This window comes from Dromiciops gliroides, chromosome 5, assembly GCF_019393635.1.
Source record: "Dromiciops gliroides isolate mDroGli1 chromosome 5, mDroGli1.pri, whole genome shotgun sequence".
In the NCBI taxonomy this organism is placed as follows: Eukaryota; Metazoa; Chordata; class Mammalia; order Microbiotheria; family Microbiotheriidae; genus Dromiciops; species Dromiciops gliroides.
In genome coordinates, this window is record NC_057865.1 from 241,562,005 (window position 1) to 241,587,739 (window position 25,735).

The 25,735-nt window shown below is 42.2% G+C and overlaps 1 protein-coding gene across 1 annotated transcript; it reads right to left on the reverse strand.

Moving 5' to 3' along the window:
* Window positions 1-1,717: 1,717 nt before the first annotated feature.
* On the reverse strand, window positions 1,718-2,599 carry LRRC10 (leucine rich repeat containing 10). Its single transcript, XM_043965229.1, has one exon. It carries the CDS (start codon window positions 2,564-2,566, stop codon window positions 1,718-1,720), a length of 849 nt encoding a protein of 282 aa, XP_043821164.1. The 5' UTR covers window positions 2,567-2,599.
* Between the last annotated feature and the right edge of the window lie 23,136 nt (window positions 2,600-25,735).

Here is a 25,735-nt window from a genome sequence, read left to right on the forward strand (position 1 = left end):
TTTCCAGATGATCGTGAGTGACATAAAAGAGTTTAGAAGCAGGCACTGAATCAAAGCTTTTATGGGAAATTGGCTAAATCAGGCCAAACCAATTTTCAGGTTTACTAATGTCAGTCAGGGCTTTGCAGTGCTATGGGGGTAGTGGGGAAGCATTACGTGGAGTGGGTTTTGAGCTACAGTGAGAATGTCTCCTGAGTATTTGCTTCATTAGGAGAAAGGTTTTTCCATGACTGAGTCTGACTCTGAAAACAATGCCGGGAACCCAATTTCAAGTCATCTAAATGCGTAATGTAGGATAATTTCAGCCCTGGGAAGGAACATCATGTCACATAAATAGCCATGGGCTAGTAGAAATATTTTCTTTTTTGATAGCTCCGACCTTAGCAGTATGCCTGCCTAAACTACTAGAGGAAGATTAAATCTTCCTAATGCAGACTTTACCTTGTATATTTTGTAGGGTTTGGAATTGGAAGGGACCTTAGGAAATCATTGAGTACACTTCCCTCATTTTATAGATCAATCCAAAATCAGATGATGAAACCAAGGACCAGAAGACTTGCCCAAGGTTGCCCAGACAAGGAGTAGAAGAACCTGAATTCAAATCCAGGTCTCTTCCCGCTGTACTAGTCCAGAATCTGAGGTAGATCCTCCATGGAAGATTGATTGGAAGGACACCTGGGATGAGAAAGTAGATAGACTATGATCTGCATGGAGAATTGCAAACACCATCAGCACCTTAGTTCTCCACTGAAGTTAGATGCAGGCTGTCCTGTTGAGAAGTGGTGGTTTTATTTGTTCAAACAAAACATCTCCTTTAAAGTAAAGTCTCTAGGGAGAATTAAATTGAAATTATTAAACACCCACTATGCGCAAGGCATTGCATTAGATACCAGGGGCATGAAGCTAAATGCAACACAGTGGAACTCTCAAATCCATTTCCGAATTCTTTGCTTCAGGGCAGCAGAATCCTAACGTGAAGAGTGACATCCAGTAATGTTACATTTATTTTTTCCAGTTAGCCAGGGATGGTAGTTGTGAGAACGGCTAGTGGCTGGATGTTCCATTTTCTTCTGAAGAAGAATGAGAGTTGTCTCCCATATGTTCCTTCACTCAGGAAAAATTTCTCAGGGATGGAGTGTATTGTAGTGGGATCCAAAATGAAACCAGCCAACAGGCATTTCTTAGCACTAATTATGTGCCAGGTAGGGGCAGCTAGATGGCTCGGTGGGTGGACCTGGAGTCAGCAAGACCAGAGTTCAAATCCAGACACTTGCTAGCTGTGTGATCCTGAGCAAGTTGCTTAACCCTATTTGCCTCAGTTTTCTCATCTGTAAAATGAGCTGGAGAAGGAAATGGCAAACTACTCCAGTGTCTTTGCCAAAAACCAAAAAACCAAACCCAAATGGGGTCAATAAAAGTCAGACATGACTGAACAACAAAAATGTGCCTGGCAGGGCAGCTAGGTGGTGAAGTGGATAGAGCACCGGCCCTGGATTCAGGAGAACCTGAGTTCAAATCCGACCTCAGACACTTGACACTTACTAGCTGTGTGACCCTGGGCAAATCACTTAACCCTCATTATCCTGCAAAAAAAAAAAAAATGTGCCTGGCATTGTGTTAAGTGCTGAGGGTACAAAAAGAAAGGGAAACAACACGCAAGCTATGTATAAACAAGCTATAGAGAGGGTAAAATGCAGACAAACACAGAGGGAAGGCACTAGTCAAGTTTCTCAGCCATAGGAAGAGGAGGGGCAGGAGCAGCAGGTGCCTGGACTTCATCAGCCGCCTCCTTGGCCGTCCGAAGCCTCCTGGCTTTTCTGGGATCGGGCTCCGGGGTTTCCTCTGACCACCTCCCCACACGCCGTACCCCCTTTGCCACTTTAGGGGCATTCCTGCAGGGATTGTGGTCATAGATGACCAGCTTCAGGCCCGACAGGTGAACCAGGCTGGGAAAGTAGGAGATGTTGTTTCGATCCACATCGATCACTTCTAGGAAGGGCATGTGGAGCAGTACCGTGGGGAAATCGGTCAGCAGGTTGCCGGAGAGCCAGATGGTCCTCAGCTCCTGGAGGCTACTCAGTTGCCGGGGAAGGAGGCGCAGGGCGTTGGAGCCCGCATGCAGGGTTTTGAGGAGACTCAGCTCACAGATGACCTCCGGCAGTTGGGTCAGGTGGTTATTCTCAATCCAGAGGGTCTTGAGGTTCTGCAGCAAGTTCAGCTCCAAGGGCAGGTCCCGTAGCTTGTTGTTCCCGAGGTAGAGGATGCAGAGCTGCTTCAGGGTGCACACAACCGGGGGTAAGGCCTTGAAATGGTTGAAATCCAAGGCCAGGATCTGGAGGTTCTGCAGCTGCCCCAGTTCCGGGGGCAGGTTGTTCAAGTTGTTGTCACTCAGGTACAGCTTTACCAGCTCCCTGAAGGAGCACACGTGCGAGGGGAACCGTCTCAGCTGGCTGCTGCTCAGGTCCACCATCTTGTCCAGTGGCATCTCCTGGAGTTCTCCCAGCAGGTAGTTCTGGCAGCCGCTGGTGGGGACGAAGGCAACGAGAGCCCGGATGGCGTTCCCCATCCCGAGACCGGGCGCATGGGGAGCCCCGGCCTCCCACAGAAACATCCGAGAGCCTCCAGGGCTCCTGTTTACAGAGGGCGTCGCTGGTATTTCATCTCATCCCATTATAACCTGTTGTTTATGTGGTGAGAGCCGTTCATCTGGAGAGCAGCAAAATGTTCCTGATAGCGGAATGAGTGTTGGGTGACAGGCCGAGGGGCACTTGGGGGACGAGCTCAGACGCGTCCAGAGCTGACCGCCAAGCAGCTCTTTTATCTCCGCTTTCTAAACCTGTCCTTGGCCGAAGATAAGGGGGGAAGAAGATTTGGGGAAACGATATCAGCTGACTGTCGTCTGCTGTGAGCCGCGAGGCTGGTGGCGAGGGCTGCCTCACCAAAGTAAACCTCCCCTGGCATCTATTTTTAAACAAAACAAAGCAGTTTCTGACTTAAAACAAAGCGTACGAATGAGACATTGTTGGACGCGAGATACTTCACCCGAAATATGTTCCCCTAGACACTGAATGGAATTGTGGAGTTTGGTCATCGGTTTCTACTTTCCCTGTGAACAGAAAGAAAAGATGGGTCTTTTAACTTAGAACGTACGCTATCTGGCACTGTCCACTCTGTTGGACCTGAGGATTGTTGCCCCCCCCCTTTTTTCTTTTTTGCAGGGCAATGGAGGTTAAGTGACTTGTCCATCGTCACATAGCTAGTAAGTGTCAAGTGTCCAAGGCCGGGCTTGAACTCAGGTACTCCTGAATCCAGGACCAGTGCTTTATCCACTGTGCCACCTAGCTGTCCCGGTTTTTTCCCTTTTTGTGTTGTCTTTATTTCTTTTCCTTGTGTAAGCCAGGGTAGCAGTAGATAGAGAGCACTGGGCTGGAATCAGGAAGATTCATTTTTCTGAGTTCAAATCTGGCCTCAGACACTTACTAGCTGTGTGGCCCTGGGCAAGTCACTTAACCTTGTTTGCCTCAGTTTCCTCATCTGTGAAATGGGTTGGAGAGGGTAATGGCAAACCACTCCAGTATCTCTGCCAAGAAAAACCCAGATGGGGTCACCTGTAGCCAGACATGACTGGAAAACAACAAATCATCATTTATATTAACAGTTGAACTCTTTCTAAAATGAAAAAAAAATTTGTGTGTATGTGAGGCATTTGGGGTTAAGTGACTTGCTCAGGGTCACACAGCTTCTAAGTGTCAAGTGTTTGAGGTCAGATTTGAACTCAGGTCCTCCTGAATCCAGGGCCGGTGCCCTATCCACTGTGCCACCTAGCTACCCCAACAGTTGAACTCAACCCAGAACAGAAATGTCAAGTGTAGGGTAATGAAGTGAAAAGAGGGTTGAACTTAAGAGTCATAGAGCCTGAGTTCGAATCCTATAGGACCTTGGGCAAGTTGCTTTACCTCAGTTTTCTCATCTGAAAATCAGGGCAGGAGTGGGGCATTCTATTCTATTTAGAAATAGAAGGGACCTTATGGAGATTCAAACCCAGATTTTTCCTAATGCCAAGTTTAGTCCTCTTTTCTATTGCTACATGTTGCTTCTATTATGTCAAGGATAAAAGGTACATCCTCTGTTGGACATTTAAAGCCCTTTGTAACATGGCCCCTTCCTATTTTTCCAGTCTTCCTTTGGCTTCCTCCTTCCACATACTCTGTGATCCAGTGACACTGGCCCCTCACACAACACTGCATCAATAAGCTCCTGTGGCTGTTAGAAGTGGGATCAAATAAAAAATCCTCTTTTTGACATTGAAAGCCCTTTATAATCTGATCCTTTCTCTTTTTTTCTTTTTTTTCCTTTTTCTTTTTGCAGGGCAATGGGGGTTAAGTGACTTGCCCAGGGTCACACAACTAGTAAGTGTTAAGTGTCTGAGGCCAGATTTGAACTGAGGTACTCCTGAATCCAGTACCAGTGCTTTATCCACTGTACCACCTAGCTGCCGCAATCTGGTCCCTTTCTACCTTTTTACAGTTTTCTTACACCTTACTCTCCATGTTCTCTATGATTCAGACACTGGACTACTTGCTGTTCCTCACCCACAATACCCTATCTCCAGGCCCTGGGCATTTTCACTGTCTACTCCTCATATCTGTGTTAAGGGCTAAAATTCTAGCTAAACTGTCTAAAATATCTAATGAGTGGTCGCCAATAAATTATAAGCTTTAGCAAGAGTTAGACTTTTAAGCATTTATTAAGGAGAATAAGAATTTGGTAAAGAGAGAAAGGCCTAGATTCCTATCTATTAAAGGGAGAGCACATTTCTAGCTCCCTTCTCCGCCAGCGTCCTCAGGAAAGAGCCCCAGAGTCAGCGCCAGTCTCTTCCTTCCTCCTCCCACTAGTCTGCGTCACTTCCTCCCGCCAAGAACTCTTCTACAGTAAGTATCCAGCAGGTGGCGTCATTCCAATCGTTACAGTCCCCCCTGTTGTTCCTCAAGAAACAAAATGTTTCCTTGACGGAACAGTAAAAACAATATAATAACTATTGCTAACTAATAATATGTGAACAACAATATAGAAAAGGAAGAGAGGAAAGTTTTGTCCAGAGGGGCGATTTTTTTTTTGTCCTCATGAACCGACGCTTTGACATTAGTCTTGCAAAGGGAGGGCCTCTGCAGAGAATACGTTACAGATGGTGTATATTATAACAGAAAGAGAAAAAAAAAACAACAAATCAAAACTGTTCATTTAAAGTCTCTGAAAGTCTTTTCTCAGATGTCCTCTAGGTGTAGTCGTGGAATGGAAGTCTTTTCAGGGGTTGATGTGTGGATGCTGGTAATCAGCCAGGAAAATTTCCTACAAAATTGAGCTTAACACAACTTTAAAATAGCTTTGTCAATAATGAAATCAAACAATGAAAGTTCTCAAAAACATGTCTAAGGGAATTCAGAATCTTAGTTGTTAACACGTGAAACATACAATAAAACAAAAATTGAACCATTCTTTAAAATTATATTATTATTATAGTCCCCCCTTATGGGGAGTAATTGAGAAGACAATTGCTGCGATATTAATTTTTTAAAAATAATTTTTATCTTTGTTTCATCACTTTTTGCATCATCTGCCTAATTATCCTCATGCCATTATGAGAAATTAAAAAATCTAATATAATTGGTAACAGGTGTCAAGGCCAAATTCAACACTGTATTTATCATGACACCTGAGATAATTATGGGGGTTACCATAAAAGAACAGAGAAATGATGGGATATGAGCATTCCCACACTTGAGCAATATGTACTGCCCATACAGTATGCCAGGCTTAAAATAGGTGGATGGAATATATGTCCATGCCACCGAACATATTGGAAGAAACTGAGTCAGACTTAATCAGGCATATAGGAGGGAGCATGGAAGCCAGGTGTAGAAGTGAGATGGGTGGGATGAATACTTCCAGCCATCTGTACAATATTGTGGGGAAAAATAAAATAAAATATTAAACCAAGAGAATCCAACCTCAACATTTGTCAAAAGCCGTTCCCTCGGCCATACCTTGACTTCATGCATGTCTCCCCTCATGTGACAGTTCAGTGTCTGCTCTTGCATGTATTCCTCTTGTGATTGGATGGCATCTTGGCCAACTGGCATCTGATAACTCAGAATAAAGGCAATTAATGTCTTAAATGATAAGTTCCCATAATCCAAGTCTCATATGGATTTAAAAATTGAGGATAATAAATGATTGCAAAAAATGTGAATACATCTTGACTCAGAACACAATATATAATTATGCAACAATTTCAAATAATACCCCCTTTTTTTTAACTTAGTATACAATTACTTTTTTGAAAAATCTGAACATATTTAAATAAAAGTTAAAGCACAACACAATCTCAAAGAAAACTTTTACAAATGTTCCCCTCTTTTTTTTTGGAATATGCTTATCAAAAATAATACTTCTAGAATCAATTTACACTTGCCATAGCAAACAATTTGCCAGGGAAATGCTTTAAAGAGTTTGATCAAATAATCAGTTGAGAAAAAATAACAAAAACAAACAACTCAGAATATGGGAGCACAATACTCCTAGAATTAACATTGTATTATGAAATCAAAACCATGTTTCAAAATTAGATAGATGAATGAATAGAAGAAAATACACGTGGAACAATAAAAGACAGTGAAATTCAAACTAAGGAAATCTAAATGAATATGAACTTAATATTAACAAGAGTATTATAAAATATAAACCTGATCACATGACTATAAAAAGCTTTTACAAATATTCTCCTTGTTTTAAAAACTAAGTATAAAACACAATCTCAAAAGCAGGAAAATCTCTACGAAAATAAACCCATACCATTAATTTCAAAATGTATATATAATAGCATAGAAATCCTATGTAACCTCTGAACTGATACTATTACTCTGAGTGAATTCAGAACACTTTTGATTCCGATATCTAAAATCCCCAACACTCATATCAATACCTTGCTGCTTACTTCTACATTTCTGTAAAATATATACCCTTCCATGGCAAAAGAAGCAGAGTCTTGAACTATGTTGATTGTCATTCTTATTCAGCTTAAGTTTTTCTTCTTTAACCCCTCTATATTGTCTGTCAGCCTTTTCACCATACAAATGCTTTATAAGATTACTAATTAAAGACAAAAGCAGGTTAGCAAAATTATGAACAAAACGAGCATATCTGGAATTTAAAGAGTTTTCTAAGATTGTCTCAAAAGCACAGCCAGGCCGGGGAAGGGCTGAGCCTGAAGCTGCAAATGTAGTTAGAGAAAGTTGAGCATGCGCATCAGTTCTCTGGACTTCCCAGGCAGGGGAAGCAATGGGCTTGGCCATGGGAGGAGTAGAGGGTGGGGTTTGGAGAGGAGGGGAGGGACCAGCGCAATTTGAATCAGACTTGATTTTGAACTCAGGCCTGGATTCCTCTTCCCCCACTTTGCCTCCAGGTGCTAGGGGATTAAAAACTTCTAGAGGGTGGGTCATTGCCTCCAGGCATGCACAATTAGTGTTAGAACTGGGAAAAGCTGCAGGAATCTCTTCAGGTTTCTCTGAAAAAGCATGGTTGGGAGAGGGAGAGATATTTCCTTGTGTGAGTAAGTTGCTGGCTCTTTTAACAAAAATAAAAAGAAAAATAGAAAATCCACAAAAACAAAGCATTAACATGTTCTTAGCTCCCATTTGTCTGGTTAAACAGACTAAAATCAAAAATAGGATAATTAGGGAGTTTAAAAGGTCCATTCGAAAAATTTTAAAGGGAAAACACAGCCAGTGTGCCAGTACTCAGCAGTTAAAGGGAGAGGGAGGGGAAATTTCTTACCCAACCAGAAGATCAGAAGAAGACTGAGGGTTAGCTTTCCTCTTCGTGGTCAGCCATCTGTTAAGGGCTAAAATTCTAGCCAAACTGTCTAAAATATCTAATGAGTGGTCGCCAATAAATTATAAGCTTTAGCAAGAGTTAGACTTTTAAGCATTTATTAAGGAGAATAAGAATTTGGTAAAGAGAGAAAGGCCTAGATTCCTATCTATTAAAGGGAGAGCACATTTCTAGCTCCCTTCTCCGCCAGCGTCCTCAGGAAAGAGCCCCAGAGTCAGCGCCAGTCTCTTCCTTCCTCCTCCCACTAGTCTGCGTCACTTCCTCCCGCCAAGAACTCTTCTACAGTAAGTATCCAGCAGGTGGCGTCATTCCAATCGTTACATCTGGAATGCTCTCCCTTCCTCTCTTTGCCTCATGGACTCCTTTAAGTCCTAGTTAGAACCCCATCTTGTATTAGAAGCCTTTCCTATTCCCCCTTAATTCTAGTGCCTCCCCTCTATTGATTCTCTCCAGTTTATCCTGTCTATATGTGTTCTGGGGTGTATGGAGTGTTCAGGAGGATTAGCACCTCTGGTGTGAGGGCTTGCTGAGCCCTTTTCAGGGCTGCACATCCACCTTTGGTTTCTTTCTTTTTTTGGCAGGGCAATGGGGATTAAGTGACCTGCCCAGGGTCACACAGCCAGTAAGTGTCAAGTGTCTGGGGCCAGATTTGAACTCAGGTCCTCCTGCATCCAGGGCCAATGCTTTATCTACTGCGCCACCTCGATATCCCTCACCTTTGATTTCCACCCCTTACTTAACTCTCACCTGTGGCTCCAAGAAACTGTAGCATGCGAAGAAGCAGCTGCACCCTGCTAAAACTGTCTCGGCAGATGGGCTAAACCAGGGTAACTGACAGGCCTCAATCCCATTAGTGAGTTAGGGGGAGGTCTACTCCAAGCATGTGAAGACTTCCCCCAGTGGAATGGGCTGATAAGAACAATTTGCTCCAAAACAGCCGTCAAAGCAGTTGAAGCAGATGCTATGGAATGCTTACAGCTTGGTCAGGCATCAAAGACACCAAGGCCATCCATTGCATCCTGGGCCATCACCATGTCTTGACTCTTGTCTTGTCACTGACCTTCAATGACTCAGGAAGAGAGAGTGGGGCTGATGACTTTGTGCAGCTCTGCCTCACCTAAATCCAATTCATATGCAATTCAAGACAACACCTGTGATATCACTGGTCCTCTTGGGAAAAGGAGGGACAACAACATGTTGCTTACATGTTGTCTCCCCTATCAGACTGTCAGCTCCTTGAGACCAGGGACTGTCCTTTGCCAGTATTCTTGGACTTAGCACTGAGCCTGGCACTTAAGAAAGAACTGATATTGATTGAACATAGACTGAAGCGTGCTGTTTTTCACTTTCTTTCATTTTTTTCTTTTATTCAAATATTCTTATACAAAATGACTGATATAATAATGTTTTACATAATTGCACATGTATAACCCACATGTGATTGCTTACAGTCTCAGGGAGGGGAGAGGAGAGGGAGGAAAGGAGAGATAAAATTTGGAACTCAAAACTATAAATAAAAATGTTCATTATGAAAAAATAAATAGATGAATAAATAAGTAAATAAATGAATGAATGAATGAAGAAAGAAAGAAATGAATAAATAAATGAATAGATGTTTATTGGCTGACTGAATGATGTCAGGAGCATTAGCTCTCCTTTCTTCTCTTGTTTCCTTTCCTTGAGAAGTTGCCCCCCCCAAGGGGGCAGCTAGGTGGCACACTGGAGCCCTGGATTCAGAAGGACCTGAGTTCAAATCCAGCCTCAGACACTTGACACTTACTAGCTGTGTGACCCTGGGCAAGTCACTTAACACTCATTGCCCCACCAAAAAAAAAAAAAAGGGGGGAAAGAAAAAGAGAAGTTGGCCCCCCAAGGCATATTTCCAGCTCCTTTCTCAGTACAACCAAAGACTTGTCATAAATAGTTTCATGGTAGTTTATTGACCATGATTTGGGGCAGCTAGGTGGTGCAGTGGATAGAGCACTGGCCCTAAAGTCATGAGGACCTGAGTTCAAATCTTGCCTCAGACACTTACTAATTGTGTGACCCTGAGCAAGTCATAACCCCAATTGCCTTAAACATCCAGAGCCCTCTCCAGTCAGCCTGATCTATTCTCTTGCCACTGGACCCAGATGGCTGTGGTGGAGTGAATTTGGTGAACTTGCGCAACCAGCACTCCCTCCCTAAAATCCAATTCAGTACAACTCTTGGCATCACCCTGATGTCATGGTCCTCACTGGAAACAAAAGACAAAGAACAACAAAAAACAAAGACTGTGATTTATAGCAGGTATAAGGATCTTTTCCTCCCAAGAAAAGACTTGAGAAAGGTTATCAGCCTGAGGGTTCACATGCCTAAAGAACCGTCCTCCCTGAGCCAGGTTTGGGAATCGGCTGAGATTGTTGACAGCCCTGGTGATCTCCAGGAAACCAGGGGAGATTCTGAGGACTCTATCAACTCTCGGATCATTGGGGGACAGTTGTTTGGACAGCATGCCTGTATCTTGTATGCTGGAGGGTGTGTGGTAATCACATCTGACGCTGGAGGTGGTGATGTTGACAGGGACATTCATGCTGCAGATGTGGTATTCATCACGGAAGCCAAGTGACCTGTGCTGGGAGTAAATAGTAAAATCAAAGAAATCATACTCCGGTAGCTGCTATTAGGTACTACATGCCCCGGCTTCCTCATTCTTAAGCTCATCCAGCTGACTCCTCCCCAGTCCAACCCAGAGAACCAATTGCCAAGGCAATTCCAGATTGCTCTTTGGAACATACTACATATATATATATATATATATATATACACACACACATATATATATACATATATATATACACACACACACATATAAGTATATGTGTGTACATATAATATATATACACATACATATACTTATATACATATGCATGTACACACATGTACATATGTATGTATACACACACAACATTCTCTACTCCTCACTTTTTTTTTTCAGGGCAATGGGGGTCAAGTGACTTGGCCAGGGTCACACAGCCAGTAAGCGTCAAGTGTCTGAGGTTGGATTTGAACTCAGGTCCTCTTGAATCCAGGTTCAGTGCTTTATTATCCACTGTACCACCTAGCTGCCCCCTTACTCCTCACTTTTTTTACCATTTTCCCACATGCAGTCTATTTCCAAGTCCTTTTGATTCTGCCTTTCCAGTATCTTTCATCTATATCCCTTTCCTTCCTCTGACACTGCCACCATCCAGGTACACACCCTCATCATCTCCAGTATCAAATATAAAATTCTCCATCTTTTAAAGTCCTTTATAACCTATTCTGCCTTTCTAGTCTTCTTATTTCTTTTTTTTTTCTTTTTTTGTGGGAGACAATTGGGGTTAAGTGACTTGCCCAAGGTCACACAGCTAGTAAGTGTCAAGTGTCTGAGGCCAGCTTTGAACTCAGGTCCTGCTGAATCCAGGGCCAGTGCTTTATCCACTGCACCACCTAGCTGCCCCCTAGTCTTCTTTTTTCTAATACCTTACCCTATTCTGCATAATCTATGATCCAGTGATATTGACCTCATTGTTCTTGGAATATTCCTCTATGTCCTAATTGTTCCTCTTTCTCCTAATTCAGATCATTTCTAGGCAGCTGTCCCCAATGCCTGGAATTCTCTTCCTCCTTATCTCTGCCTCCAAGCTTCTCTGACTTCTTTCAAGTCTCTGCTAAAATTCCACTTTCTGGTGAGGCAATTGGGGTTAAGTGACTTGACCAGAGTCACATAGCTAGTAAGTGTCAAGTGTCTGAGGTCAGATTTGAACTCAGGTCCTCCTGAATCCAGGGTCAGTGCTCTATCCACTTTGCCACCTAGCTGCCCCCTAATATTCCACCTTCTGCAAGAAGCCTTACCTGATCCCTTTAATCCTATGTGCCTTACCCCTGAGATTACCTCCAATTTATATTGTGTTTATGCTGTATATATTGTTTTAATCAATCAATATTAAGTGCCTACTATGTAGCAAGTACTGTGCTAAGCACTGGGGATACAAAAAGAGGCAAAAGGCAGTCCCTGCCTTCAAGGAGTTCACAATCTAATGAAAGAGACTATTGTTTGCATAATATCTTTAGTGACAACAGAGATTGTTTTTTGCCTTTCTTTGCATCCCTAGCACAGTGCCTGACAGATAGTAGGCATTTAATAAATACTTGTTGACTTCACTGGACTAGATAGAGATACAAATACAGTATTGGTGGAACTGTGAATTGATCCACCCAGTCTGGAAATCCTATTGGAAGTATACCTCAAAAGTCACCAAATTGTGTTTATTCTTTGACCCAGTGATACCACTGCTAGGCATATATATCATAGAAAAAAAGGAGGGAAAAGACACGCATTTACAAAAATATTCATAACAACCCCTTTTTGTTATAGCAAGGAAGTAGAAACTAAAAGAATATCTTTCAATTGGGATTGACAATTTAGCAACAAAATATGAATATAATGAAATATCATCATGCCCCCAAGAAATGACACAAGGGATGATTCAGAGAAATCTGAGAAGATTTATAAGAGTTAATGCAGGGGGGCAGCTAGGTGGCGCAATGGATAAGGCACTAGCCTTGGATTCAGGAGGACCCAGCCTCATACACTTACTAGCTGTATGACCCTGGGCAAGTCACTTAAACCCCATTGCCCTGCAAAAAAAAAAAAAGAAAGAAAGAAAGAAAAAAAAAGAGCTCATGCTGGGTGAAGTGAGAAGTAGAACAATCTATACAATGACTACTTTGAAAAACATTACGATTAATGGTGACCAACCATGAGTCGAGAGGACTGATGATGAAACATGCTTCTTGCATCTTGACAGAGGTGATGGACTCAAGATGCTTTGAGTCACCCATTGTTTATTATTAGTGAGATGCAGCTTTCTTTTATATGGTTGTTTTCTTTGTTGTTCAGAGGTTTCAGTCATGTCTGACTCTTTGTGACTCCATTTGGGGTTTTCTTGACAAAGGTAGAGAGGTTTGCCATTTCCTTCTCCAGCTCATTTTTACAGATGAGGAAACTGAGACAAACAGGGTGAAGTGACTTGCCCAGGGTCACACAGCTAGTAAGTGTCTAAGGCCAGATTTGAACTCAGGAAGATGAGTCTTCTGACTCCAGGCTCAGCACTCTATCTATATCCACTACAACACTTTAGTTGCCCATGTAATTTTTTTCATTATTCGTCTTGTGATTCTGAACCTTCTTTTCCTCCAAATGCTCTTGTTCTTGTTTTATCTAGTTCTAGAAAATATTTCCTTGGTAATTTGATTGGTATAGCAGTAAATGTATAAATTAATTTAGATAGTATCTTAATTTCTACTATATTGGAATGGCACAACCATAAGCCTGACTTATATAATGTCATCCTTTATTTTACAGATCACTTGACTAGCAAAATTACTTTCTACAGCTGCATTTTACAACTTCTCCAACCTACTAAATATAGTTTTAAAAGGGAACCATGTGTTAGCAATATCTGAACCTATAAAATAAGATGGAACCTCTGAACAAGGTTAAAACCTCATAAATTGACTCCAGATAACTTAGTCCTTAATCATGTCCCTTCCTCCATAATGTCCACTGCAATTGACATAATCAGGCTTTGAGGTGCTATCTGCAGTGACTCTGTAGGAATCCCTGAGACCCCCTGAGAAGCAAAAGCCATGAATTTCACCCAACCACATGAAGAAAAGGAGATGGGGAGATGGAAGACTAAAACAAGCTAGAAGATATGATGAATGTGTATGACTCTCAGAGCCATAAACAAGAGTGTTATGCCTGAGGTAAAGGGGTCTGGAGACCCAGTGGGGGCCAGTCTCCCCCTCCTCAGAGGTTACTTATGATGGGGATCTAGGTTCACATATCTCTGTGGGAGAAATGATTATTTCTCTCTTGTATTAATAACTAATTATTGAATTAAGACCAAGGTTTTTCCCTCCCTTTCTACTTCCTCATCCAGAAAACAACCAGTGTGGACAATCTTTCTAAAACATTTAGCCAAGAGGCAGCTAGGTGGCACAGTGGATAAAGCACCATCCCTGGATTCAGGAGGACCTGAGTTCAAATCTGGCCTCAGATACTTGACACTTACTAGCTGCGTGACCCTGGGCAAGTCACTTAACCCTCATTGCCCCGCAAAAAAACAAAACAAAAACCATTTAGCCAGCCAGGATGATTGAGATCTAATCAAAGACAGTAAAACAAATTCTAAGTTTAGGCTAATGGGTTCATTCCTGCTCATTGTGTTTGCCCAAACAGGTCTAGGAAAATGTTGATCCTCTCTTTTGTTTGACAGGTTATGTGGAAATTGATAAGTCTCTCTGACCAAGATTTGGGTGATCCGAGTGTACTCCAAGACCTTCATTGTAATATATAGCCCAGCTTTTCATTGCAATATTAATTTTCTCATTAATTGTTAACCAATCAGAGTTGATTGCTACCCTCAGGGACACCAAGGGCATACAAATCGTGAACCTACCACCATGATGGGTCTTTGGTCTAAGAGAGACAGTGAAATGACCATCCTTTTATTAATAAGCATGCTAACCTTATTAATAAAATGATTCCATTACCCAGAAGCCATGCCTCTCTAACTTTTTAAATGCCACAAATCCAAGGAAGCAGAATCCTCTCAGAAGGGCATCTTCTGGGGTCTGTGCAACAGTAGGGGAGGTTAATGCTGAAGAGTAAAGAGAATTCTCAAAGGAGAAAAGAAGAACAATTGAAAGATTGAAATATCAAGAGAGAGCCTGAATGAAAACCTAGCCCACAAACTGAAAAACCAATAGGCACATAGTAAATGCCTAATAAATGCTTGTTGCCTTGACTTGATGTGGCGGTCTTCTTCTTTCTGCTGCTAATGGGAAGTGTGAGAGCCAGATTTTTTTTTTTTTGCTCATACATTTCTTTTATGACATCCTTTATGCTGTTTCTCCTTCATAATTTCATATTCGTAAAGCATTGCAACCTCTCCATTGCTCTATGGTCTCCCCATTTGATAGATGAGGAAAGTGAGGTTCAGAGAGGTCACACAACTGGTAAATGTCCTAGCCAAGATCCAAACCCAGGTCATTTGGCTCCAAATCCATGCTTTTTGTATTACCCCACCTGCTAGGAATATATATGTGTGTGTGTGTGTGTGTGTGTTTGTGTTTGTGTGTGTGTTTGTGTTTGTGTGTGTGTGTATGTGTATGTGTATGTGTATGTGTATATGTATGTGTATGTGTATGTGTGTGTGTTTGTGTTTGTGTGTGTGTATGTGTATGTGTATATGTATGTGTATGTGTATGTGTATGTGTATATGTATGTGTATATGTATGTGTATATGTATGTGTGTATATGTATGTGTATGTGTATGTGTATGTGTATATGTATGTGTATGTGTATATGTATGTGTATGTGTATGTGTATGTGTATATGTATGTGTATGTGTATATGTATATGTATGTGTATGTGTATGTGTATATGTATATGTATGTGTGTGTATGTGTATGTGTATATGTATGTGTGTGTATGTGTATGTGTATATGTATATGTATGTATATGTGTATATGTATGTGTATGTGTATGTGTATATGTATATGTATATGTATATGTACATATATCACTAAATACTCATTGAACTTGGGAAATAGTGTGCTACAGATCTTTGGGAACAGTCCATGGCCTGGTCTATTCTATTAAATTCCATTTCGCATCTTGAATGTATGTCAATATTTATTCTTGATTGTGGTCTTGTCCAGCCTCCATGGGTTAGAGAAGAAGCCAAATTTATGGCCACTTGGAGCCGATCCACCGGCCTCATAGCTCTCAGTAATCTAATGAACAAGAAGGGAGTGAGGTCAAGAAGATCGCCAGCCAGGAAACCATGAGGCTGCTCTTGTTAGTTCTGGTTGGGTTTTGGCTAGTTGTGGGCCCGGAGAGGGAGAAAATAAACTCCAAAGAAAACAAAACAAAACAAAACACCCACCCCCTCACATATTACAATCGGATATTCTCATTTTCTCTCTTTCTTTTCTAAACCATGTCAAGTCAACAAGCACTTATTAAGCCTTTAGTATATGTCAGGAATACAAATACAAGTAACAGAAACTAGTGGCTGTCCTTAAGTGTCTGAGGCCAGATTTGAACTGAGGTACTCCTGACTCCAGGGCTGGTGCTCCATCCACTGCACCACCTAGCTGCCCCTTAACTCCTTCTTAACATGGAGCCCTGCTTCCAGGATGCACTGTCCCAAGCTACAAGGGGTCCCAGGTGGTACAATTTAGGCTCATTCTCAGCCTGCCTGGCCTGTAAGTAACCATGGGCCTGCTTTCTCTTTAACCTGGAAGCAGAAATCTGATTGAAATCTGATTCTCTGTGGTCTGCAAGTTTGGCGTGCCTGTGCCTCACCCCCACTGGGCCTCTGACACTCAAGTCTGCTCCACCTCTGCTCCCACAGAGACTCCCACTATTTCCACCCGGGCAACCACTGGACCCCCCCTCACCAATCTGTGAGCCGAGTTTCAGAAGAAGCCCCTGACACTGAGGATAATGAGGCTCCAGAGGCACGGCCTGCCTGGGGCTGGATCTGTGCCACATGCTGAGCTCCTCTCTCACCCTGTACAGCAGACAATCCCTGCTGCCTATTTAAGCCATTTTTTGTCTGGAAAAGTCTCACTCTGTTCTTTTGTGAGTTTTGCTGCTCCAGGAGTTGTCTTTTTTTTTTTTTAGTGAGGCAATTGGGGTTAAGTGACTTGCCTAGGGTCACACAGCTAGTAAGTGTTAAGTGTCTTAGGTTGGATTTGAACTCAGGTACTCCTGACTCCAGGGCCAGTGCTCTATCCACTGCGCCACCAAGCTGCCCCAGGAGTTGTCTTATGGCATTTTTTTTTTTTTGAGGTATGTGGACAGATTTGTCAGGAGCTCAGAGAGTCACAGCCTTTCCTCTGCCATCTTGGCTCTGTCCCCAGCACCTCTGTTTTACATCATAAAGAATCCAAACTCTCCTAGCCTTTCTCATTCTGGGGCAGCTAAGTGGTGCAGTGGATAGAGCATTGACCATAAAGTTGGGAAGACCTGAGTTAAAAATCTCACCTCAGACACTTACTAGCTGTGTGACCTTGGGCAAGTCACTTAACCCCAATTGCCTTAAACATCTGGGACCATCTCCAGTCACCCTGAGGTATATTGTGCCACTGGACCCAGATGGCTCTGGATGAGAGAGTGAGGTTGGTGACTTTGCACATTCCTCCCTCACTTAAAATCCAATTCAGTGCAAGTCATAACATTATCCCGATGTCATGATCCTCTTTGAGAATGAAGGACAAATAACAACAGCCCTTCTCACTATGTTGTGCTGCCTGGAACTATCCTTTCTGTCCAGGGCCCCAAGCTCTAAGACCTTTCTGGACCAGAACATGCTATGGGAGGGGAACAAGCATTTATTAAGTGGCCACTATGTGCCAAGCACTTTACAAATGCCTCCATTGATCTTCGCAATGACTCTGGGAGGCATTATGATACCCCTTTAACAGTTGAGGAATACAAGGCAGACAGAGGTTAAGTGACTTGCCTGGGGTCATACAGCTATTTAGTGTCCTTGGCTGGACTTGAACTCTAGTCTTTTTTATTATTATTATTATTATTATTATTTTTGGTGAGGCAATGGGGGTTAAGTGACTTGCCCAGAGTCACATAGCTAATAAGTGTTAAGTGTCTGAGGCCGGATTTGAACGCAGGTCCTCCTGAATCCAGGGCCAGTGCTCTATCCATTGCACCACCTAGCTGCCCCTACTCCAGTCTTTTTTGTTTGTTTGTTTGTTCGTTTTTGGTTTGGGTTTTTTGGGTTTTTTTGCAGGGCAATGGGGGTTAAGTGACTTGCCCAGGGTCACACAGCTAGTAAGTGTCAAGTGTCTGAGGCCAGATTTGAATTCAGGTACTCCTGAATCCAGGGCTGGTGCTTTATCCACTGCACCATCTAGCCACCCCTCCAGTCTTTTTTATTCTAGGTCCAGTCTAAATCCATTGTATCACTTAATTCAGGGCTGGCCACATAAAGAAATGGAACAGCTAGTCCTTTCTAGTGTGATTAAATTGGTGCCAGAAACGTTTCTACTCTCCTCATAATAGCTCCCACACTGCCTGAAATTCCATTATTGGGGGCTCATTCTTTTAACTTCTCTCTTAAAGTTCAGTAAAGCAGAACATAGTAGATACAGAGTTAGCCTGCAAGCCAGCAAGACCTGAGTTCAAATCCAGCTGCCTCTGTGACCCTAGGTAAGTAACTTAGCTTCTCCAAGTTCTAGGCATCTATACATTGCAAAGAAGGTACTGAATTGCATTAGTAGAGGAAGTTTCCTTACTTGGGGGTTACTTATACCAATGAAATCACAGAGTTCCTATCCCTAAGATTCAAATGTTTTTGCAATGTGTCTTCACATTTAAGTATTTGTGACTCCTCAGATCTGCTTTCCTGGGGAGGAAGGAGGAGTTGGTGATGGACAAGAAGAATGAGAGCTTTAGTCTCTGAGGCTATGGAAGTCTGGGAGCAGGAGGGTTCCCAGTGTCACAAGGGAAATGGGTGATGGTAGGAGTCCTTAGGTATCCCTCTTTAAAGAATTATAACTGGGGGCAGCTAGGTGGTGCAGTGGATAAGCACCAGCTCTGGATTCAGGAGGACCTGAGTTCAAATCCGGCCTCAGACACTTGACACAAGCTGTGTGACCCTGGGCAAGTCACTTAACCCTCATTGCCCTGGAAAATCCAATTCAAATAATCTTTTATTTGGGTGCTAGAGAAAGGAATTGAGAGAGAAGTCAAACTTCTTTCAAGGGGAGATGATGGCTTGAAGATCACATGATTCTCTGAAACATTTGTAGATGGAGTGGCCATCTGACTATGGAAAGTTTCCTTTGGGGGTGAAGGAAGCTGGAATGAGGGGAGGTGGTCCTGACTTCTGGAGTTTTCTCTGTGCCCTGGCACCAATCAGGCAGCAGTCATGGCTAATGGGCTTATCTCTCTTCCTTCTCAAGGTGTGTCTGTCCTTTAGTTTAGTTGGCCAGTTTAAACTATAATAGTCCCAACCCCATAACACCTGGAAAGCAATAAAAGGAAAACTTTACCTCCTGCATAATTTTACCTTCCTTCCCACTAAATTTAATTGTTCCTTGTTTGATTCTCTCAGGACCCTACTTTCTAAGGTTTTAACTAAATTAGCTGAAAAGAAAAAAAACCAATCCTGCCAATTCTGTTAATATTTCTTTATTCATGTTAATATGTTACTTCCCTGTCAGTTAAAATATTTATGTATCAATAGATTTTTAAAAATATCATAGCTGTGGGAATTTTAGGCTATTGGTACAGCCATAGGCCAGTGGGAGAATTTGAGACAAGTCAGTTAATTTTGTTTACCTCAGTTTCTGCATCTGTAAAATGAGCTGAAGAAGGAAATGGTAAACCACTCCAGTATTTTTGCCAAGAAAACCCCAAGTGGGGTCACAGAGAGTTTGACATGACTGAAATGACACGACAGCAACAGCAACAGCAACAGCAACAGCAACAGCAACAGCAACAGCAACAGCAACAGCAACAGCAACAGCAACAGCAACAATAGTTTGGGGTAGGGGCAGCTAAGTGGCACAGTGGATAGAGCACTGGCCCTGGATTCAGGAGGACCTGAGTTCAAATCCGGCCTCAGACACTTGACACTTACTAGCTGTGTGTCCCTGGGCAAGTCACTTAACCCCAATTGCCTCACTAAAAAATAAAAACAATAGTTTGCAGGAAAAAAATAAAATACTTTATTAAAAAAAAAAGAAATGAAGTTGGCAAGAAAAACACACACAATAGTTTGGGGTGCTTTCATAGACCCCTTCTATCCTACCATGGCAGCAGCTACCTAACTCTTCTTTGGGTACTTAAGGCCAATGTAAAGGCTAAAAACCAACCATTTCCCTTACTTATCTCTCCATATTGGGTTAGTAAGCCTTGATTCTCCATCTGAAATAGGCAGCTCTATGCCATAGTGGAGAGAGCACTTGCCTATGCATCATGAAGGCTTGAATTCACATCCTACTTCAGCCAGTTACTAGTCATGTTACACTGAGCAGGTCTCTTTTGTTGTACTATGTTAACTCCTCTGTGCCTCAGTTTCCTCATCTGTAAAAGTAAGGAGTTGGACACAATGGTCTCTAAGTTCTCTTCCAGCTGTAAATCTGTGATCCTGGAGAAGATGAATTAGTAATAGAGAGTGGTATAGAATCAACCGATTGTCTATTTAATGGGCTACAAGCCTGAGGTTTTTGACCTGAGTCTTCCTAAGGACCCCTAGTCAGAGACATTGGAGAGCCTATTGGTTTGGGCTTCCCATGTGATTTATCTCTGTGGCCGAGCCTGGCAAACTCAGACTACACCTTGAACCCCAGGAGTCCACAGGGGATGGCATGAACACAGATGGTATTTACTCCATTTCCTCCCTTCTTCTCACTTCAAGTGATTGAAACCCCCAAGGGGCACCATGAAAAATGTTGACATTTTCTTTAGCATGACACGGCTGGTGCAGAAATATGTTAAAATGCTCTGTTTTCTTGTTCCTGAAACAAAATACCAGGGTGCCAGGGTAAGAGGGGCTCACCAAACAGGAGGAGGTGGACACCAACCTCCTGTATGTACTTGAGTCAAATTCCTAAGGAAGTGAAGGTCACCTCTTATGGAGAATTATCCATATCATGAGTCCAGCCCTTTTCAAGGAGGATTCCTTCTCTGTTTTTTTTTTTGGGGGGGGGGTGTTTTTTGCAGGGCAATAAGGGTTAAGTGACTTGCCCAAGGTCACACAGCTAGTAAGCGTCAAGTGTCTGAGGGAGGATTTGAACTCAGGTCCTCCTGAATCCAGGGCCAGTGCTTTATCCACTGCGCCACCTAGCTGCCCCTAGGAGGATTCCTTCTGAATGTAAAAATATTTTTCAGACCTGCCCCTTCCCCTGATGTGATAGCCATTTTTATTATTAGGTTCCAATGATGCTATGGATGATGGCTACTGGTAATAGAGATAATAGTTCTAGAAGACCTTCCCTTCTCCTCCCTCTAGGAGTCTTTGTCTCAAGGGCTGGGATCCATACCATGAGTGTATTTATTGGACAGCATTTAAACAAAGGAGCTGGATCATAACATTACAAAATTTCATCTTTGGGAGCAATTTCAGGAGCCATTGAGTCTAACCCAAACCTGAAGGAGAATCCCTTCTACCTCACATCTGACATGTGGTCATTCAGCCTTTGCTTGAGTGCGATCTCCTCTGATAGAATGTAAGCTCCTTGAGGGTGGGAGTGATTTCATTTTTCTCCTGGTATTTCCAGTAACAAGTACCATGCATGATACATAGATGCAAAATAAATGCCTGTTGATTGAGTAATGAAGGCTAACCCACTACCTCCCAAGGTGGCCTGTGATATTTTGGGATAGTTGTATTTGTTTGGAAGCCTAGATTTTCCTCTTTCCCACTTCCATTCATATTCCTAGTTCTACTCCTTGGGGCCAAAATGAACAGATCAAATCTCTCTTCTACTGTCACCACTTTTCAAATACTTGTAGAAATTTTTTATTTCCCGAATCTCCTTTTCTCCAGGCGAAACACCCTCATTTCTTTCTTTCCTTCTTTCTTTCTTTCTTTCTTTCTTTCTTTCTTTCTTTCTTTCTTTCTTTCTTTCTTTCTTTCTTTCTTTCTTTCTTTCTTTCTTTCTTTCTTTCTTTCTTTCTTTCTTTCTTTCTTTCTTTCTTTCTTTCTTTCTTTCTTCCTTCCTTCCTTCCTTCCTTCCTCTCTCTCTCTCTCTCTCTCTCTCTCTCTCTCTCTCTCTCTCTTCCTTCCTTCCTTTCTTTTTTTGCGGGGCAATGGGGCTTAAGTGACTTGCCCAGGGTCACACAGCTAGTAAGTGTCAAGTGTCTGAGACTGGATTTGAACTCAGATGCTCCTGAATCCAGGGCCAGTGCTCTAGCCACCGTACCACCTAGCTGCCCCTACCTTCATTTCTTTCAAGGAGCCCTTGTGTGATATGAGTTGGAGGACCTTTACCATACTGCTTGCCCAACTATAGTTGCTTTTCAAATCAATGTCCTCTTAAAAAGTGTTGCTCAGAACTGAACCCAATACTCTAGGTGTGGTCCACTTAGGGTAGAGTACAGTAGGACTGATATTATTCAGTCATTTTTTCAGTTGTGTCCAACTCTTTGTGATCCCATTTGGGGTTTTCTTGGCAAAGATATTGGACTAGTTTCCTATTTCCTTCTCCAGCTCATTTTATAGATGAGGAAACGGAGGCAAACAGGGTTAAATGACTTGCCCAGGGTCACACAGCTAGCAAGGGTCTGAGGTAGAATTTGAACTCAGGTCTTCCTGACTCCAGGCCTAGTGGTCTATCTAGTCTGCCACCTCACTGCCCACAACAGAACTAACATCTCCTTATTCCTGGAAGCTATGCTTCTTTTAATTCAACTCAAGATTGTGTTAGGTTTCTGGGCTGGAATACCACAGAGCTGAGTCTTATCGGGCTTGCAAGCCACTAAGAAATCCAGATTCTTTTCTGACAAATTACTTTCAAGCCTTGCTTCTCTCAGCCAGTACTTGTGAATTTGGTGCTTTGGATTTGATATATTCCTTATTAAATTTCAAGGGGAATCTAGCCTGTTTAGATTTTTTGGATTCTGACTCTGTCTTATGACAGAAACAGGCTCACCCTTTTGTCAGCAGGTCAGGGTGAGAATACCTTTCCCTAAAAATAGGGCAGTGTGACACTCCATCAACACATTGGAAAGGCTTCTTCCAGGGAACCCATTGACTTTGGGGCACATCTGGTGATAAGCTTCCTGCTTTGGATTCCAAGCGTGCCCATAGCAGCATTCCAGACCCAAGAGCCTTTTTTGGGGCCAGTAGTCACATCACAATCCAAGTGTTTTTCATCAACATCAGACATAAAGCAGAAACTTATTTTAATAGGCCTCCCTCACCCCCCCCCCCATTAAAGGAATGAGAAATATTGGTGGACCCACTCATAACCTTATTTGACCAGTCACAGTAGGCACATGTCCTGACAATATCAAATGATCAATAAATGCTGTACGTATACATGTGTTTATGTATGTATGTACATATGATCTATTTGTTAGGGAATCTTATTTCCTTCATATGTATGTTTTCTCTCTTTTTTTTTTGTTCCTATCGGAAGCTGAATTACACGATATTTTCACACAACAAACTTGTAAGGTTGTTTAGCATAAAAGAGTGAGACTGTTTATCACATTAGAGGATGTATTATCACAGATAACAACAGTTGATCATCCATTAAGAACCATGACCCCTACCTGTAGTTTTTTGGGCTGGGCAATGAGGGTTAAGTGACTTGCCCAGGGTCACACAGCTAGTAAGTGTCAAGTGTCTGAGGCCAGATTTGAACTCAGGTACTCCTGAATCCAGGGCTGGTCCTCTATCCACTGTGCCACCTAGCTGCCCCTACCTGTAGTTTTAGTCAATTCAATTGTTTCCTTTCCCTTTGGATGTTAAAACTGTCACATCACAGTCATTCAGCGGGCATTTATTAAAAAATGATTATGTTCCAGATACTGTGTAAGCACTGGGGATACAAATAAAGACAAAAAAGAATAGTTCCTGTATTCATGAGCGTGCATTCTAGTGAAGCAGACAACAATGCAAACAATTAAGTATATAAAAGTTATATACAGAGGCGGGTAATTTGAAAAGAGAAGGCATTAGCAGATGGGGGAGACAGACCTCTCTTAGAGGAGGTAAAGAAAGTGGGTAGGGGGTCAGCTAGGTGGCACAGTAGATAGAGCACTGGCCCTGGAGTCAGGAGGACCTGACTTCAAATCCAGTCTCAGACACTTGACACTTACTAACTGTGTGACCCTGGGCAAGTCACTTAACCCTCATTGCTCCACCCCACCCCAAAAACCAAAAACCAAAAACCAAAAAACAAAAAAAGAAAGCAGGGAAAAGGAACTCTGGGGGATGAGGAAGCAGAACATTTCATCCCCATACAGGGAAAAAAAACCCCAGCCTACATGTTGGATATGTATTGTATGATATAATAGAAAGAGCATCAAATTTGGAGTCAAAAGATCTATATTTGAATCTAGAGTTTTGGAGATTTTACCCGTGTTACTTTGGGTAAATCATTTCCCTTCTGAGATTGTTCCTTCACCTGCAAAAAGCAATAATCTCTCCAGTCCCTTCTGGCTCTACATGGATGGTGAAAAATCAGTGAACTGAACATTGTCAAGAAACATGACTTAAAGAGATGACATCAAAACTCTAGGACATACGCATGTCTTTTCTTCTCTAGATAATCCAATTGGTTTCTGGGCTTGAGGAATATGGGGCATTTAATGCAAGGCTGAACCAATGCAGTGGACAGAAGACCAGCCTTGGAGTCAGGAAAACCTGGGCTCATATCCTGCTTCTCTCACACACTAGCTTAATGACTACAGGCAGTTCCTTTAACCTTTCAGTGACTGTGGGCAATCCTCTAAAGACTTGGTTCCAGAGGAGTTTCTGATTGGTATCAGTGGATGGCATTTCCATATCAGGAGTTACCCAGGTTTGTGGCTATTCCAGCTTTTTTGGAATGAAGTTTGTTACCATATTGACCTGAGTACCATAATAATTTCTAAAAGGAAATGAGATTGGACATTTCTGCTGCGAGTATAGATCTCAATTTAAAGAGAGGGAAACAGGGGTGTGTTGTATTCCTGTGATGCTCATTTGAGTTTGGTGCATTTCTCTCCTGAATACAGTATTATGGCATCATCTGTATTGGCGTTCCACTTCAGAAATTCACCATGGTGTTTGACACTGGATCATCCAACATCTGGGTCCCATTAGTCTATTGTATCAGCCAGGCATGCAATATATGGAAGTCATATGGGTTAGGGCTTTCATAACCCTTTGGTGGGCTCCTGAATCATGAGGCATGTTCCCAGGAAGTAGGACCTGAGTGCATTTCTTTCTTTCTTTCTTTTTTTTTAAGTGAGGCAATTGGGGTTAAGTGACTTGCCCAGGGTCACACAGCTAGTAAGTGTTAAGGTCTGAGGCCGGATTTGAACTCAGGTACTCCTGACTCCAGGGCCAGTGCTTTATCCACTGCGCCACCTAGCTGCCCCTCTTTTTTTCTTTTTTAAAAAGAAAATTATTTTTTTCAATTAAAAATATGTATGTATCTGTTTTTATATATGTATACATATGTGTGTATGTGTATATATATATATATATATATTTTTTTTTTTACTCTCTCCCTTTACTCCTTTGGGGGGAAAACAACAAAAAAGAAAACTTGTAACAAATATGTACAGTCCAGCAAACTGAATTTCCTCATTGGCCATGTCCAAAAATGTATATCCTAGCTACATCCCCTCTCTCTCAGGAGGTGGATAGCAGGTTTCATCAAGGGTTCTCTGGAATACTGGTTCATCACTGGGATGATCAGAGTTTTTAGGGCTTTCATGGTCGTTTGTCTTTACAATATTGTCGTTATTGTATACATTGTTTCCTGAAGTACCTTTCTTAAGTATTTCATAGTCTCTTGTGTCTGAAGCCCTCCGTTCTCTCCAGGAAGTTTTATTAAGTTTCTCTATTCTCTTTGAGCTGGTAATCTACTCCTATGCTGCTAAGGGATGACTCAAGGCAGTAAGCTTAAAAATTTAGAAACCAGTGGGACTGAAAGGAGCAAAGCAAGAGGTGAAAGGCATGGTGGGATACAGAATGGAGGGTATCTATTGCTATTGGGCTACTCCTGCACCAAATCCACATGAGAATTAGTTTTTAATTCTAGGTACTCTTTTTTTTTTTTT

Coding starts and splice junctions, on each gene's coding strand:
- LRRC10 (XM_043965229.1), bottom strand. CDS start 2,566: ATGGGGAACGCCATCCGGGCTCTCGTTGCCTTCGTCCCCACCAGCGGC.